Source organism: Ursus arctos, chromosome Y, assembly GCF_023065955.2.
Source record: "Ursus arctos isolate Adak ecotype North America chromosome Y, UrsArc2.0, whole genome shotgun sequence".
In the NCBI taxonomy this organism is placed as follows: domain Eukaryota; kingdom Metazoa; phylum Chordata; class Mammalia; order Carnivora; family Ursidae; genus Ursus; species Ursus arctos.
In genome coordinates this window covers 24,418,118-24,431,187 of record NC_079874.1, presented here as the reverse complement: position 1 = coordinate 24,431,187, position 13,070 = coordinate 24,418,118, and the positions used below count along the sequence as shown (strand labels likewise).

The 13,070-nt window shown below is 51.0% G+C and overlaps 1 protein-coding gene across 1 annotated transcript in view; it reads right to left on the bottom strand.

The window, feature by feature from the left end:
• Positions 1–3,098: 3,098 nt before the first annotated feature.
• Positions 3,099–13,070, bottom strand: part of LOC125283108 (G-protein coupled receptor 143-like) — a 37,543-nt gene continuing 27,571 nt past the window's right edge. The window contains exon 9 of the mRNA XM_048222183.2: positions 3,099–3,490. Coding sequence (XP_048078140.1) covers positions 3,396–3,490 — 95 coding nt within the window. The 3' untranslated portion in view covers positions 3,099–3,395. The remainder of the gene's footprint in view (positions 3,491–13,070) is intronic.

The following is a 13,070-nucleotide window of genomic DNA, read 5'->3' as shown; positions in this document are numbered from 1 at the left end:
GAAGACCAAACTCTGCCTGTTCTCAAGGAAACTACTTGAGTGCCCCTTTCCGGGGCTGCTCTGCTGAAACGGGGCCACAGTGACCGTCACAGGTTTTGTAACGGGAGCGTGTTTCCACCTGTTCCTCCTCTACCTTAGTCCAGGCTGGCGGGGGTAAAAAGAGCAGAGGGGTCTTAGCAGCAGGCGGGTTTGCTGGGAGACTGAGCTCAAGGACTAGCGTTGAGCCATTTGAGGACCCCAAAGTCACAGGACGTGGGTGACTCCGCGGTACACATTAACGTTCCGCACGCTGACCGACATCTGCTCTGTGCCACATGGCAACTGCCGTTTCGTGTCCCCTTAATCAATCGGTGGGTGCTCCGTAATTACTGGGTGTTGCTACCGCGCGATGAGGAAGGAGGCAGACGAGGAGGAGGGCAGAGCACTCCTGCACGGTAGGTACTTGCCCTACGAGTCACCAACAAGGTCACGGTGTCCTTCCCGCCAATTCCGACGTGATCCTGCACCAGAACGAAGCCGACAGCTGGGGTCCCAGGGCTGTCTGGGAGGGACACAGCCTGCTTTTTCTTTTTGATAACTCCAAGTTGACCGAGCACGTCCCCACAGTTGGGGCATTCGGGGGAAACACAGCCACGGAAGGTCCTGGGAAGAACCTAGTTGCAAGCATGGCCGTGTGGTGGCGGGGGGTGGGAGGCAGCACATGTCAGGGTTCCCGGGGGCAGAGGCGTATGTGACGTGTGGCTTTGATGGGATCACACAGCTTTAAATGGGGTTCTTTATACCAGAGAGGAAGCCGGACTTTGTTTTATTTTGGACATCTTCAGCTTTGGTCCCTTCACAGGACTTGGACCGTCCCATCTTGATGCGGTTCCTAAAGGGTATTTACGAATGTTCTTCCTGTTCGCGGGAAGCTCTCTGGGCACCTGCGCGCGCTGGCCGTTCGTGACCGTGGACGGAGACCCAGACGTCGCTTTGTGAGCTGCGTGAGAATGGGCAGGACCCCGTGGGAAGCAGTGCTGTGTCTGCCCTTACCAAACGCTCAGAACGTGGCCGAATCGTTCTTTTTCCAGCCTGGCTCCCTTTCCTCTGAGATGCGTCACCCACGACACACTTCCACCTCGAGCAGGACACAGACGGTGCGGGGACCGGTGTGGGAGACGGCGGGACACTACTCTGCGCGGTGTTACCTTCCACTAAAACGTACATGCTCCGGAGAGCGGGGGCTCTGACGAGGAGCCTGTCGTTTCGCCAAGCGAGAGCAACTGGGAGAAACCGCAGGAAAGCCGCTGGGTGGGACACGTTCTACCCAGAGTGCGCGCTGTACGTGAGCTTGACGGCATTCCGCTAATAGGCGACGTGAGCAGAGTCCTCGAGACTATCCTGAGCTGTGACAGATCGGCGGGCTCCTAACCTGGCCGATACACCAAAATCACACGGAAGTCACCCGGTAGGACCGCCTCGCTTTCCCACCCAAACTACACCCCCAGCGACGAACGCCTCCGTGGTGTCCAGCCGGCCCAGACTCGTGGGTCGCCGGCACCGCGCCTTCTCGAAAACGTCCCTCCCTTGTCATTACTGCCTTCTCTCCACTGGATCGTGGCCCTTCGCGCCCCCGAGCTTTCTAGCACCCACCAGCTACAAAACCGTCGCGAGCCCCCCTGCAGCAACCTGCCTGACCGGGAAATCGCTTCAGACCAGGCTGCCCGTCACTGTCTCGTGTATTCCTCTGCTCAGCTGTCTCCTCACCAGAGCGACTTGATACGCTATGTCTCTGACAGTCATTCGCGTGTCCCCAGGGCGTCCGCGGACTCGCTCGGTGCCTGTCCAGTAGGCGCGAGGAGGGATGCACGCACCTTCTGCCCCCCACCCCATAAAAACCACCGTGCTGGCCGGTGACCGGGACCCCCCGTCGAGGAGGAGTTGTACCTGGATCGTCAGATCAGACAAACTTCTTACTTGCAAGCTTCTGAACCTGACTCTGGCCAGCGTAAGCCGAAAAGAATGAATGAGGATCTTGGGCCTGGAGACCACATAGGCAGGAACAGCCAAACTGAGGCTACGGGATTGGTCGCATGCAGGGAACGCGCACAGACACACAACTGGGTGCTGCCCACCCCCCAACACTGGATGCCGGACTGTGGCCCCCGGAAAGCACTCCAGCTGCTTGCAAAGCGGGCGTGCCTACTGCCAACCCCTCTCGGACATGCTCCGTCAGCCCATTCCCTTGGGCACTAGCTTCTAACCTAGACTGGGGGACGGGTCTGTTGAGTTCCATGTCTTGCTCCAGGTGTTGGGGAGGCCGGGAAAGCGAGGAGCTGGCCTCCCTGCTTCTGGGGTGGGGTGGGCTGGCCTCAGGCCACTGGGGGAACCATCACGCAGAAGGGGGCTTCCGATGCTGGGGGAGACCGAGTGTCAACACAGAGTGGGAGGGCAGATCCACCCAGAAAAGCTAGGGCTCGTTCGCACGTCCTTGACACTCTGGATCACGGTGCGTGTCATCTAGCACGGGGCCACCCTTAGGAACGCACGGCCCTGGGCACCATGGTCACAGTCCAAGTGTGCCCGAATCCCATCAGCAACCAAGCGACTTTCCAGAAGTACAGCTCTAGGAGCTTCCTGGACCGCTTGTCTCGAGTAAGCGGAGTCGATTGACATGAAGGGAGGATCGCGTAACCCAGCTGTTTGCAGTGTCCTGAGAAAACAGCATCTTGCTTTCTAGAGGCCTACCTAGGTGGCTTGCAACTCCAGTGCCCACTGCAGTATATTTGCCGATGAATAAAAAATGCATTTAAAACTTTTAAATATACATAGATTGCAACTGATAGAAAGATTCCAAGCTAGGCAATGATCTAAAGCACATTCTAAGGTCTCCTTAGACTATGTCCCTGCCCGGCACGGCACGGGCACCGACGGCTACGTTAGAGATGGAGACCTGGACCCTTCTCTGCCCCCAGTGGCGCAGGAAGGGCACGCTGTGCGGCCGCCCCCGTCCATCCTGCGGCGTCTCTACTCTGCTGTGTCTGCACCATCAAGACCTCACTCAAGAGCGTTTGCTAGAGGTGTTGTTCGGACAGCATGCACGTCGGGCCGGCAGCTCAGTCACAACTACGTTGTTTTATTAACCCTTCTAGAGACCTGGGTATGCATTTACATTACAGCGGCCAGCCTCAGGAAGACCCCGGGCAGCAGAGGATGGAGACGTTCCTGTGGGTCTGGAAGGAAGGAATTCTCCTCCTGTCCCCAGTCACGCTCCCAGGTCCTCTCTCATCAGACACATTCCTCAGGAAGAAACCCTAACAGGCTGATGATGGAAGATCTGGGGGCAGAACACAGTTCTCAAGAACGAGGACTGCAGAGCCTGAGGACATGGCGTCTGGACCCCTGTCCCATGCCTCTCATAGGTCTCCCCGGGGTGTGGGAACAGAGTCAACCTCGTTTTCGTTGCGGGACTCACTTGCGACATGGATTTCAACTGTGCTGGCATCAGAACCTGGGGAGGAAAAGAGAAAAGACCGTGACGGTGTTGGTGTCCCTGAGGGTCTCTCTCCAGCCACCAGTGCCCGACTCCACGGCCGTCTTGAGCCCCTGCACCCCTTCTTCCAGGCCTCTGCACCGGCGGCTATGTGTGCGTCGGGCCGAACCACAGGGATGCTGTCGACCGAATGGAAACCAGCTGTGGACATGGGGAGGCTTCAGAGCCCTGTGCTGTCGGACTGGGGAGCGTGAGGTCACGGGGCCCTGTGTGACCGCTGGGGCAGCAGCCACAGGGGGCGCTCCCTTCGGCAGGAGGACCCCATAGTCGCCCGGTCATCTGTACTCAAGTCCAGGAGGGCTCCAGATGGCGGGAGACCACCCGCCCCTGTCAAATGAAAACACCTTTGGACTGTCTTTTCACGGTCAATGCCCTGTGGTTTTGGGGGCGGGGGGGGGGAGTGGGTGCCGATCAGCGGAATTACTCCTGCCAACAGCGTCGTCCCGAAGGTCTGTTCATGCCAGTAACACATGTTCCCTCAGAACCTGTGCAGGTCCTTTGGATCGGACGTCAGAGCCGTTCTTTCATGCCGCAAGCGTCCGGGCATGCCTGCTGTGCTCCAGGTTCTGGGTTGCGTGTGGGGAACACACGTGGAAGACACGAAGACGGGTGGCCCTTGCAACTCTGCATGGGGCAAGTGACTGCCCTTCATGAGTATCTCCAAATCCCAGACTCCGTCCATCCATGGGCCTTGCTGGTTATTGGATCTCCACTCACTCACACTCTCTGTTCACTCAATGCTCGAGCACACAGGCCTCTCACACGCCCAGCTCAGTTCTGCCACAGGGCCTTTGCACATCACTTCTGCCTGTAAAGCTCTTTTCCAGATTTTTCTCACAGCTCGCTTCTACACTTCATTCAGATCTCAATTCAAATGACACTGGGTGTTCAGCGGTAGGATTCTCACCTTCCAGATCTCAGCTCAAGTGTTCCCTCATCCTCAGGGAGAAATCCAGGACACTCTAAAGCCACGCTCCTCCCCTTATGGGTTTTTCTTCACAGCACCTCTTGCTACCTAGAATATTGTATAATCATTTGTCCTTGTCATTCTCTGTCTCTGCCACTCCAATGAACAGTCCCACTGGACAAGAAATATGTCTACTGTAGTCACCATAGTATCGGCAGCGCCTCAAGGAACAGCAGGCACAGAGAAGGTGCTCAAGAAAGAAGTGCTGAATGGATACGTTTAGCGGAGCAAGTGCCTTGACGTCAGCTGCCTGCAGCTAGCACCCGGCGCATTAATGGAGATGGAGGCGTACAAAGAGGGGCAGGAACAAGCAGAATTTAAAAAGGGATGCAGGCAGGGCTGTGGGGAGCGTGTCAGGAGCACAAGCACGGCCGCGTTCTGTGGAGAAGTGGAGACAGTAGCGTAGATGTCGGGAATGTCTAGGAAAGCCTGAGTTAGAGGAAAAGACGATGATATGACCAAGAAAAACCAAGTGTGGCACCGCAGGGACCCCCACCCACACCCCACCACACACACACCTGTTGGGGGAGCAGCAGAGCTTCCTCCCGGGGCTGGATGATGAGGAGTCGGGGAGAGCAGAGGTCTGAGTACGTCAGACTCGGTTTAATGAGCCCCACAAAGACGGGAATGTAGACGGGCGGAAGCAGTGATCAGGGTCCCAGCACCTACAGCCACATCCCGAGGAGAATGTGGGTCGCCACCAAGGATGGTGGGAGAAGACTTTCTGTTGGGGCGGTGAGCCTGCTCTTACAGGAGACCAGGCACCGGCGGGAAGACTTCTAGAAGACACTTCTAAGACGGCATTGCTGCTGGAGGGCAGCTGACACTTCAAAAAGATTTGATTTTCGCAGGGTCGCCCGTTGTTTATGAGGACATCCTGAACTCGTGGGAACTTGTGTGTGGCTTCTGTGGTCTTTGCAAAGTCCCGGAGAGATGGCGGGGGGGGGGATATCACATGGTGGCTTGTGATCAAGGTCTGGGCTGAGGACGCTCCCCCGTGACCTCACACTTCAGGGCAAGCTCTGGATCCCGTGGCTTTTTAAAAGTTCCTGGTCCTTTCATCCTCCCCCTGGGGCTCCATGCAGGAAATGCATTTGTGCCACAACAGCGTTCTCAGATGCCAGTGCTGCCGCGGCCAGGCCACCTGAGCCCAGCCCGGCCTGCACGGACGTCCCAGGATGTCCGCAGCCGCGGGCTTGTTGGCAGGCCTGCACGTCCATGGGTTTTCTCTTCTGGTCTTAAAGGTCTCCACAAAGAGAAAATGTGCTGGCTGAGCAAGTCTCAGAGATGATAATCCAATGAGGTGACGGGGGATGTGGACTAATTCTCTATTGGTGCCAATTGTGAGTTCCTGACGAGTGTCCCTGCAGGCTCTGCACATGCCAGCAAGCTCACGGTGCCCAAGGGCCAACCCCCTTCCTTTTTTTTTTTTTTTTTTTTTTAAAGATTTTATTTATTTATTTGACAGAGACAGCCAGCGAGAGAGGGAACACAAGCAGGAGGAGTGGGAGAGGAAGAAGCAGGCTCATAACAGAGGAGCCTGATGTGGGGCTTGATCCCACAACACCGGGATCACGCCCTGAGCCGAAGGCAGGCACTTAACCGCTGCGCCACCCAGGTGCCCCCCAACCCCCTTCCTAGTCACTCTCTCTGGTGAGCCCTGGCAGCCCAGGAGGGTTCTTAAAACTTCCTGGCCCCACACAGATCTAAGATTTAGGAAAGCACACTGGATGTCTCTTGCACCCTCATGGATTCCTTGAAAGCCTCAAAGCTCTAGATCAGAAAGCCCCAATTCGTGGGCACCCATGAGCCACAGAGAACGTAAGACCCCTGGGCCTGGATCGCCTTCAAGGTGTGGACTTTGATTCAGGGAGTGCAGCAGAGTCAGAGCCGGGAGTATGTTCTCTTCCACACTTCCCTAGCAGCTACCATCCACAGGGCCACCTGGTGTTACATTCAGGAGGGCAAGCGACAACAGGGAATGAAAGCTAAGATAAGAAATTGCGTGAGTGAGAGGCAATTGTGGAGGAGAGAAATGTGGAGGACACAAGGAAATATAGGAGAGAACAGAACTGTGGGAAAGAATGGGGATTCTGGAGAGAATGGGGAACTGTGGGAGAGAAATAAAATTTGGGGAGATGGACTTGTGAGGGAGCATGAAAAACTAAGGGAGAGAATCGTGGCAAAAACAGAGTACTGTGGGAAAGAACAGAGACCTATGGGGAAGAAGAGAGAATGGTGGGAGACAGGCAATTGTGAGAAGGGAGTGTGGGGAAGAGCAGGGTAGTTAAGGAGAAACAGAATTTTAGGAAAAAACAAGGCATGGAGGAAAACAGCATTGTAGAAGAAAACAGATTTGTGAGAGACAATGAAACACCCAGAATTGTGGGAGAAAGTGGAAAATTGTGGGAAAGAGAACTGAGAGAACTAGGCTATGGAGAGTATGGGAAATTATGGGACAGGCACCGTAGGACAAAAAGGGTTATGGGAGAGAAAGAATTACGGGAGAGAAGGAATTCCACAAGAGACAGAAGACTGTGGGTGAGACAAGGGATTACGGAAAAGGAAGGAGAACTGTGGGACAGAAATGGAGTTAATGGGAACAAAGGGATTACAGAGGAGAAAGGGGAATTGTGGGAAAAGGGGGATGATGAGAAAAATAGCGCACTGTGGGAAAGACAAAAGATCATGGCAGTGAAAGGGGAATTGTGGGAATGATAGAAGATAATGAGAAGGAAAAGGAGTATTAGGGAGAACAAAGGAAATTGGGGAAAATGTATTATGGGAGAAACAGGACTAGTGAGAAAGAACAACTGTGGGGGAGAATGAAGAATTGTGGGATAGAGGCAGTATTTTTTTTTTTTTTGCTGGTCTCCTAATGAGGAATGATGGGAGAAGAAATGGTTCATGGGAGACGTGAGGAATGGTGGGAGAAGAAATGGTTTCTGGGAGATGTGGGGAATGGTGGGAGAAGGAATGGATTGTGGGAGAAATAAAGAATGGTGGGAAAAGAAATGGATTGTGGGAGATGTGAGGCATGCGGGAGAGGCAAGGGATTATGGGAGAAATGAACGGTGGGAGTAGAAATGGTTTATGGGCGATGTGGGGCACGGTGGGAAAAGAAATGGTTAACAGGTGATGCGGGGCATGGTGGAAGAAATAGTTTATGGGAAACGTGAGGAACGGCAGAGAAAATGGATTGTGGGAGAGGCAGGGGATTTTAGGAAAAGGAATGGATTGTGGGAAACAGGAATGGTGGGAGAAGCAATGGCTTGTGGGAGATGGGGCATGGTGGGAGAAGCAGGGGATTGTGGGAGGGGTGTGGAATGGTGGCAGAAGCAATGGTTTCTGGGAGATATGAAGACTAGTGGGCAAAGAAATGGTTTATGGGAGATGTGCAGCATGCCAGAAGAACTGGATCGTGGGAGAGGCAGGGGACTGTGAGAAAAGGAATGGACTGTTGGAGATACGGGGCATGGTGGGAGAAGAAATGGATTGCAGGAGATATAGGGCATGATGGGGAAAAAAATGATTTGTGGGAGATATGGGACATAGCCACAGAAGGAATGGATTGTGGGAAAGGGGATTGATTGTGGGAGACGTGAGGAATGGTGGGAGAAGAAATGGTTTATGGGAAATGGGCATGGCGGCTGAAGGAATGAATTGTGGGAGAGGCAATGGATTGTGGGAGACATGAGGAATGGTGGGAGAAGAAACGGCTTATGGGAAATGTGCAGCATGGCGGCAGAAGAAATGGATTGTGGGAGGTGTGGGGCATTGTGGGAGACGCAGGGGATCGTGGGAGGGCTGAGGTATGATGGGAGAAGCAATGGTTTATGGGAGATATGGGACATGGCCTCAGAAGGAATGGATTGTGGGAAAGGCGAGGAATGATGGCAGAAGCAGTGGTTTATGGGAGACGTTGGGGATGGTGGAAGAAGTGGGGATTGTGGGAGATGTGGGACATGGCGGACGAAGAAATGGTTTATGGGCGATGTGGGAGCTCAGGGGTTTCACACTCCACCACAACACTCGGGCCAGAGCCCCCGCCCTGACCTCCGCTCTGGCCACGCCCCCCCGCCCACGTCACACCCTCAAGGTCTGCCCCAGCCACGCCCCTCCCACCAGGGCCGCAGCCCCAGCCTCACACCAGAAAGACACCCCTTGCCTCTCTCCCACATCATCCAGGCACCTGATGCAGGTTGACCTCGGAGGTGTGGGGGAAGGGATCTCCTGAAAAACACACCACCTTCTCCCACCCTCCGCACGGTTAATGCCAATGATTGATTAATGTCAGACTTATGAATTTATCCCTTCTGAGAAAAGTGTCAGTGTCCTGGTTAAAGGAGGGCCAGAAATTTGACACTAAACTTCTTAAAGCACATGGAAAGAGAAAATCATATTTTAAGTTTTTCTGGAGTTCATAAGATAAAAGCCAACCAGGTTTATGTTTGTGAGAAGTACCCTTCTATTGCCTTTTAGTTCTGAGGGAGATTCGAATTCCTTATAAAGATGGTATTTTACATGCCATTGTCGTAAGAAATTGCATACAGATGCCCTCAGTGAAAACTTGCCACAGTCACAAAGCATCATCATCGAATCAATTCTCCCACACGGACGCACTGGGTCCTCGTCTAAGCAACTCCAGGTCTCTCTTTACTTAAAAACCTTAACTGGCCTTTCAGCGGCCACATATAAAATGCAAGCTCTTTAGCAGAACCTGCAAAAACCCTTCATCATCTGTTCCCAACCTGCCGCTCTGGCTTCCGACAGCCGGTCACACCATCCCATGCGGTGGCCATCCCCCAACGGTACACACAGACGTCCTCCGCTGTCTCCACATAGGGTCTTTGTTATCTGCTAGTCCTTCTCCTCTCCCACTCTGGTCTGCTGTGCAAGACCCAGCCTGAACATCACCTCCTCTAGAAACTCTCACCCTGGGATCCCCAAAACAACACAGTCCCTGCGTTTTCCACGTTCCTTTAACACTTCACATTTCTTTCGAATAAAAACAGCACTGTCTTTACTCACTTGTGAGCTTCACACATCATACACACTCAGCTCCCGGACTAAAACGGTGCTGACGATAAAGCAGGTGCTCAAAACACATTTGCTGAAGATCAAATGCAGTTAACTTATGTTAAGTGCCTAGGAAGTGCCTGACCCCACGTCAGATGCTTCCTCATGGAGGTTCGAGGTGAGCCTCCCGGCCTTGGAGGGAATCCTAAAGTCACAGATGCTTCCGAACATGATGAATGAGCCAATTCACCACAACAGTACAGAAAAGCCTGTGTTAACGGCTTTGAATTGTGTCTCTGGGTCTTTTCTCCCGCACGTAACAGTATTTTCTGCATTATGGATAGCTCCCTGTTACTGAAAAAACCAACATCAAAGCAGCTGGAAAGAAGGAGGAAGACGACAGGCCAAGACCAAGCCCGATCTCAATCCCAAGATGACCGCTCAGAAGAGGGAGCGGACACTTGCAGCAGCACATCGCGCGGGGTCAACGAAGCCGGGTCTGCTGCGGGGGATCGCTCGGCCCTGGGCTGTTTCCCTCCTTGCACCACCTCTTTAGCCCCCAGTGAACAGCCTTGATATTTCAGATGCAGCTCAGACACTGTCACTCTCCTGTTTTGCTTCTGAATTCCACTCCTCAGACGACCATTTGGCCCGTTTCCCCTCAAACGATGAACACGTCAGATTATGTATTAACCACACAACGTGCAGATCTCTGAACCTAAGAAGAATGACCATCATGCGCACCCTGTCAGAGGTAGACAAATACTGAGTGAGATTTGCTAGAAGGGCTTGCTGTCAGCTCACTTGGCCGAGGTAACTGAACAGGGACGAGCCAGCTGAGGTTATCGGGACAGCTCATGCATGGCAAGTCCATTCCTCATACTTAGCTCCTATGTCACTCAGCTTCTCATAGCCTTAATAAACGTTGCTATTATCCAAAGACAGAGAGCTTAACCCATTACGCAATCTGAGCAAAAAAAAAAAAAAAAAAAAAAAAAAAAGCTGAAGATCCCAACTCTTCGTTTTCCTAACTTTAACTGAGATATCATTGACATAGCTCCCCAACTCTCACATTACTAAGAATTCTTTAAATCATAACTACTCTTATTTTTCTCTCTAGGCCTTCAGTTAGGCATGAGCTGCCACTGATTTTCCATCAAAAATCTGTAATTTCACATTATTACAACTGACCACTGGGCACTTATCAGGTGCAAGGGATCAAGCATTAGGACAAATGCAAGAGGAAGAATGGGACGCACAGAAATACTGGCAGTGGACACGCAGTGGTTAAAGGTGCTTTCAACCAATGTCAGCGTAACACAGGGGGGAGGGAGAGCCTTCACAGCTGGACTCTACCAAACACTTACAGAAGAGTTAATAGCTATTCTTTCCAAGGACAACATAGAAGAAAGGAAAGTTTCCAAATTCATTCTGTGAGGCCAGCATTACCCTGATAGTAAAAACCAGATAAAGACACTACGAAAAAAAGCGAACCGCAGGGCAGCATCTCTGATGAACACAGACTCGAAAATCCTCAAAAAATACTAGCAAACAGAATCCAACGATATATGAGAAAAATCGTTCCCCACAACCAAGTGGGATTTATCCCCCGGATGCAACAGTGGTTCAATATTTGCAAATCAATCAATGGGATACATCACATCAACCGAGAAAGGATTAAAAAAACAAAACAAGGATAAAAACCATGTGATCATTTCAATAGATGCAGAAAAAGCATCTGACAAAGTACAACATCCGTTCATGATAAAAGCCCCCAACAGGGGCGCCCCAGGGGGCTCAGTCGGTTAAATGTCTGCCTTCAACTCAGGTCATGATCCCGGAGTCCTGGGATGGAGTCCTGCATTGGGCTCCCTGCTCAGCAGGGAGCCTGCTTCTCTCTCCCCCTCTGCTGCTCCCCTGCTTGTGCTCTCTATCAAATAAATAAAATCTTAAAAAAAAAAAAAAGCCCTCAACAAAGTAGGTTAAGAGGGAACAAACCTCAACATAATAAAGGCCATTTATGAAAAACCCACAGCTACCATCACGCTCAATGGTGAAAAATTGAGAGCTTTCCCCCAAAGATCAGCAGCAAGGTAAGGATGTCCACTCTCACCACTTTTAGTCAACACACTACTGGAAGTCCCAGCCACAGCAATCACAGAAGAAAAACAAGTAAAAGGTAAGGAAGGTGAGGTAAGGTAAGGAAGAAGTAAAACTTTCACTATTTGCAGAAGACAGGATACTATATATAGAAAACCTGCCAGACTCCACCAAAAACTACTAGAACTGATAAATGAATTCAGTAGGTTGTAGGCTACGAAATCAATATGCAGAAATCCACTGCATGTCTGTACACGAATAATGACGCAGCAGAAAGAGAAATTAAGAAAACAATCCCACTAACAACTGCACCAAAAATAATTAAATATCTAAGAATAAACTTAACCAAAGAGGTGAAAGACCTGTACTCTGAAAACTATAAAACACTGATGACAGTAACTGAAGACGACACAAACACATGGAAAGACAGTCTATGGTTATGGATTGGAAAAACAAGTATCGTTAACATGTCCAACTACCCAAAACAATCTACAGCTCTAAAGCTATCACTATCAAAATACCCACAGCTTTGGGTCCCTGGGTGGCTCAGTCGGTTAAGCAGCTGCCTTCTGCTCAGGTCGTGATCCCAGGGTCCGGGAATCGAGTCCCGCATCAGGCTCCCTGCTCGGCGGGCAGTCTGCTTCTCCCTCTCTTTCTACTGCTCCCCCTGCTTGTGCTCTCACTCTGTCAAATAAATAAATAAAATCTTTTAAAAAAAAATACCCACAGCTTTTTTCACAGAACTAGAACAAATAATCCTAAAATTTGTATGAAACCACACAAGACCTCGAAGAGCCAAAGCAATTTTGAAAAAGAAGAAAACTGGAGCTACCGCAATGCCAGATGTCAAAATATATTAGTAGTATCAAAACAGTATGGTACTGGCACAAAAACAGACACATAGATCAACAGAACAGAATAGAGAGCCCAGAAATAAACCCATGACTGTAGGGTCAATCAATCTCTGAGAAAGGAGGAAAAATATACAATGAGCAAGAGACAGTCTCTTCAACAAATGGTGTTGGGGAAACTGGACAGCCACATGCCGAAGAATGAAACTGGACCACTTTCTTCTACCAAACGCAAAAATGAACTCAAAACGGATTAAAGATCTAAATGTGAGAGTGAGACCTGAAACCGTAAAAATCCTACAAGAGAGAACAGGCAGCAATGTCTCTGACATTGGCCATACCAACATTTTTCTAGACAGGTCTCCTGAGGCAAGGGAAACAAAAGCAAAAATAAACTATTGGGACTACATTGAAATAAAGTTTCTGCACAGTGATGGAAATAATCAACAGAGCTAAAAGACATCCTGTTGAAGGAGAGAAGATATTTGCACAGGACATACCCAATAAGGGGTGAGTCTCCAAAACACATAAGAGCTTATACAACAACGGCAAAACCACAAATAATCCAGCTAAAAAAATGGACAGGAGACAAAAAGACATT